This window comes from Nematolebias whitei, chromosome 5 (assembly GCF_014905685.2).
Source record: "Nematolebias whitei isolate Nwh7 chromosome 5, NemWhi1, whole genome shotgun sequence".
Classification (NCBI taxonomy): Eukaryota; Metazoa; Chordata; class Actinopteri; order Cyprinodontiformes; family Rivulidae; genus Nematolebias; species Nematolebias whitei.
The window spans coordinates 24,878,399-24,881,499 of record NC_056502.1 but is presented as its reverse complement, the minus strand read 5'-3'; the positions used below and the strand labels follow the sequence as shown (position 1 = coordinate 24,881,499).

Genomic DNA, 3,101 nt, shown 5'->3' with positions numbered 1-3,101 from the left:
TCTATCTATCTATCTATCTATCTATCTATCTATCTATCTATCTATCTATCTATCTATCTATCTATCTATCTATCTATCTATCTATCTATCTATCTATCTATCTATCTGTCTGTCTGTCTGTCTGTCTGTCTGTCTGTCTGTCTGTCTGTCTGTCTGTCTATCTACTTATCTTATCTTATCTTATCTTATCTTATCTTATCTTATCTTATCTTATCTATGTTCATGCGTCGAGATTTGTCTTTTTTCTAACAGACTTCTTGAGTCTAGTCTTTTGGATAAAAGATGAAACATTTCAATAAAAAGAAAACTTTCAGAGGACCTGACATAACCTTGTTAGAGCTTTCTACCTGGATGTCCTGAGCATGAATCAAGACGATGTGGAATCTGAACCTCAAGTGTCCAAAAACACCCAATTTAAAATTTAGAACCTGGTAAAAACCAGAACATGTATTTATTATTAACCTTTATTTAAACAGGCAGATCCCACAGAGATTTTGCAAGGGAATTCTGCGCCTGAAGGCAGACAAAACAGGCATGTTTTGAACAGTGGGAGGACACATGAGAACCTGGGGAAAACCCACCAAAGCACGAGGAGCACATGTAACTCCGTACAGCAAGACCTCAGGTCCAAAGCAGGGATCAAACCCTGGAGCTTCTTGTCGTGAGGCAACAGTGCTAACCACTGTCGTGCTGCCCAAATCTTTATTGTGTCCTGATATATATGTCTCAAAAAATCAAAGATGGTGTACTTTTATTATGACTGTGTACCTGTAGCAAAATGTACACTTTCCAGAAAGAACATGTATTAATATAGATGTAAACTTTGATGGCTGCTGTTTTTAAGGGAAAGGTCTGGAAATAGCTCATTTAGCTCATTAAGCTTAAGTGCATCATTTTATACCAAAGCGTATAAAACGATGCATGTGACAGTAGCTGAATGATGAATGTTTTAGTGCAGGGAAACTGAAGTTGTGTTGCACACAGTTTGGTATTAGCCCTCACTGTGTACGGTTGTCCAGAGGTATTTCATCTGCAACCAAGTTTGTCAAAAAGAGTCTGAATTTGCTACTTAATGCTATTTTTTTTTTTTTTTTTTAGATATTTGACTTTTGAGTTCAGCTATTTAGATGTTTTAGCTACATTTTTAAACTTTCAAAGACAAAAATGGGTTATTGGTGCCTAAATCCCATCTTTGTCTGAATAATCATATTTGTTTCATAGCAGCATTTTAAAAATAATATTTGTTTCTCTCTTTAACATGAATGGTAGGTGTGAGTTGTCTTCTTGACAGGTTTCAGCAGGCCAAGGATGATGACTATACTGTCGCTGAGTAATTAGTTTCAGTTTCTAACAGTTACCAGATTGTCGTTTCATCAGAGGTGAAGCAGGACTGATGTTAGACAGCATGGATGAGGTGTGTGGGGGGACTCTTTGATTGCCTTATCTCTGAGTCAGGAATGACCGCTGTGACACATTTGCATATTTAATTTAGGGAGGGTTAAATGTTCGTGTTAGTGTGTGTGAAAGCTGCAGAGAAACAGACACTGAATCAAATGTAATTGTTTTCCTTCAGTGTTGTGTCAAGTGGACCTCAGCGATGCCAAGGACTTTTCTCTCAGCATTAATAAAGTCAGGTTGAACTCTGACTGCCTGATGAAGATGAACTCTGTGACGATGAGGAACATTACAGTCACGTCAAGCAGTAAACTGATTTTCACAAACTGTTTTCCTGAAGATGTTGAAGTTACAGCTAAACGCACAGTAGGTAAGTGGAGATTTGTGTGTTGAGCTAGAAAAAACAGGCCTTCTCCAGGAAAGAAGGTGGTGAATTTATAGTAATGCCTGGTGTAGGTGTGGACATTAAACATCCAGAGGCCGCCAAGCAGGTTCAGCATATTCAGAGTATCTTTAGGCAATCTGTTTTAAATAAGCCTAATAATAATCTGACTGTTTATCAGTGAGATTGATTGGTTAATCCAAATTTTCTTTTAGAGGTTGTGTTTGCAATAAATGAACAGAAGCAGAAAAAAAAACACTAAGAAAATGTAAGTCTGATCTGATTTGTGTATAGATTTTAGGCTACATTAGTTTTTTTTATTTTAGATGTTTTTCTTTAAATAGAAACATAACACAAAATATTTTCCTTCTGTCTTTAATTTTTCATTTTCCACAGAATTTTATTGAGAAAGTTGTGCTTTTTCCCATATGTGTTTTCCCCTCTCAAAAAGGTTCCCAGCCTCAGTTGCCATGGTAACACATCTAGGACTACCAAAACCCTAACCCTGAGTCTAAATTTACTTTACTAATACTGAAATTTAGCTTTGTAGAAAAGACCAAGCTTGTTGTATGTAAACCAGAAAGTTTAAGTAATGGGTGACTAACCTTTGGTTTTGGTTTTGGTATTTATGTTTTTGATCTGTTTTAACAAAGATTATGTGGAATCTAAAGGTGTTAAACACCATAATATTAACTCTGATGAAATAAGTTTATGAAATCTGTATCAGAAAACTTTAATTTGTGTGCAATCTCACACACACAGAGTAGTCCTTGGTCACTGAAGGCTCCAGTACTTGTACCAAATTTTTGCAGTTTAACTACATCAACTAAAAACAAAAGTTAAATAAAGTATAGGTACTCTGTGTTTTGTAGGAAACTATGAACTGCATGTTATGACTGGCTATAGGTGCTAGTTGGAGTATAGGGATGAATGATAAATACAGTAAAATACAGTATGTGTAGATGATGTGGAAAAATGGGCAGAAAGTACATGATGTAAAACATAAAGTCACTTACATTAAGGTTGTTTTTTATGCAGAATGAAGCAGTGGTGAAGAAACGACCCAAGTTAACCCAAAAGTACAATGTATAAAACTTACAGTATTTACCAGTAGACAGTTGTGCTGCACTTGCTGGAACTTGTAAAGCAGACTGGTTCAGAAGGTAAATGAATTATGGGACAAACTGGTTTTGCTTTTGATCGAAGCACTCTGACGCACTTACTTGAAGGCTATAGCTCAAAGCGACAAAGTTTATATATATATAAACTCTGATGTGTATATATATATATATATATATATATATATATATATATATATATATAT

General features: G+C 35.4%; 1 protein-coding gene across 1 annotated transcript in view; it reads left to right on the top strand.

The window, feature by feature from the left end:
- Positions 1 to 3,101, top strand: part of LOC119410341 (CUB domain-containing protein 1) — an 8,845-nt gene that overhangs the window by 2,143 nt on the left and 3,601 nt on the right. Inside the window, exon 4 of the mRNA XM_037677252.1 lies at positions 1,574 to 1,765. Coding sequence (XP_037533180.1) covers positions 1,574 to 1,765 — 192 coding nt within the window. The remainder of the gene's footprint in view (positions 1 to 1,573; positions 1,766 to 3,101) is intronic.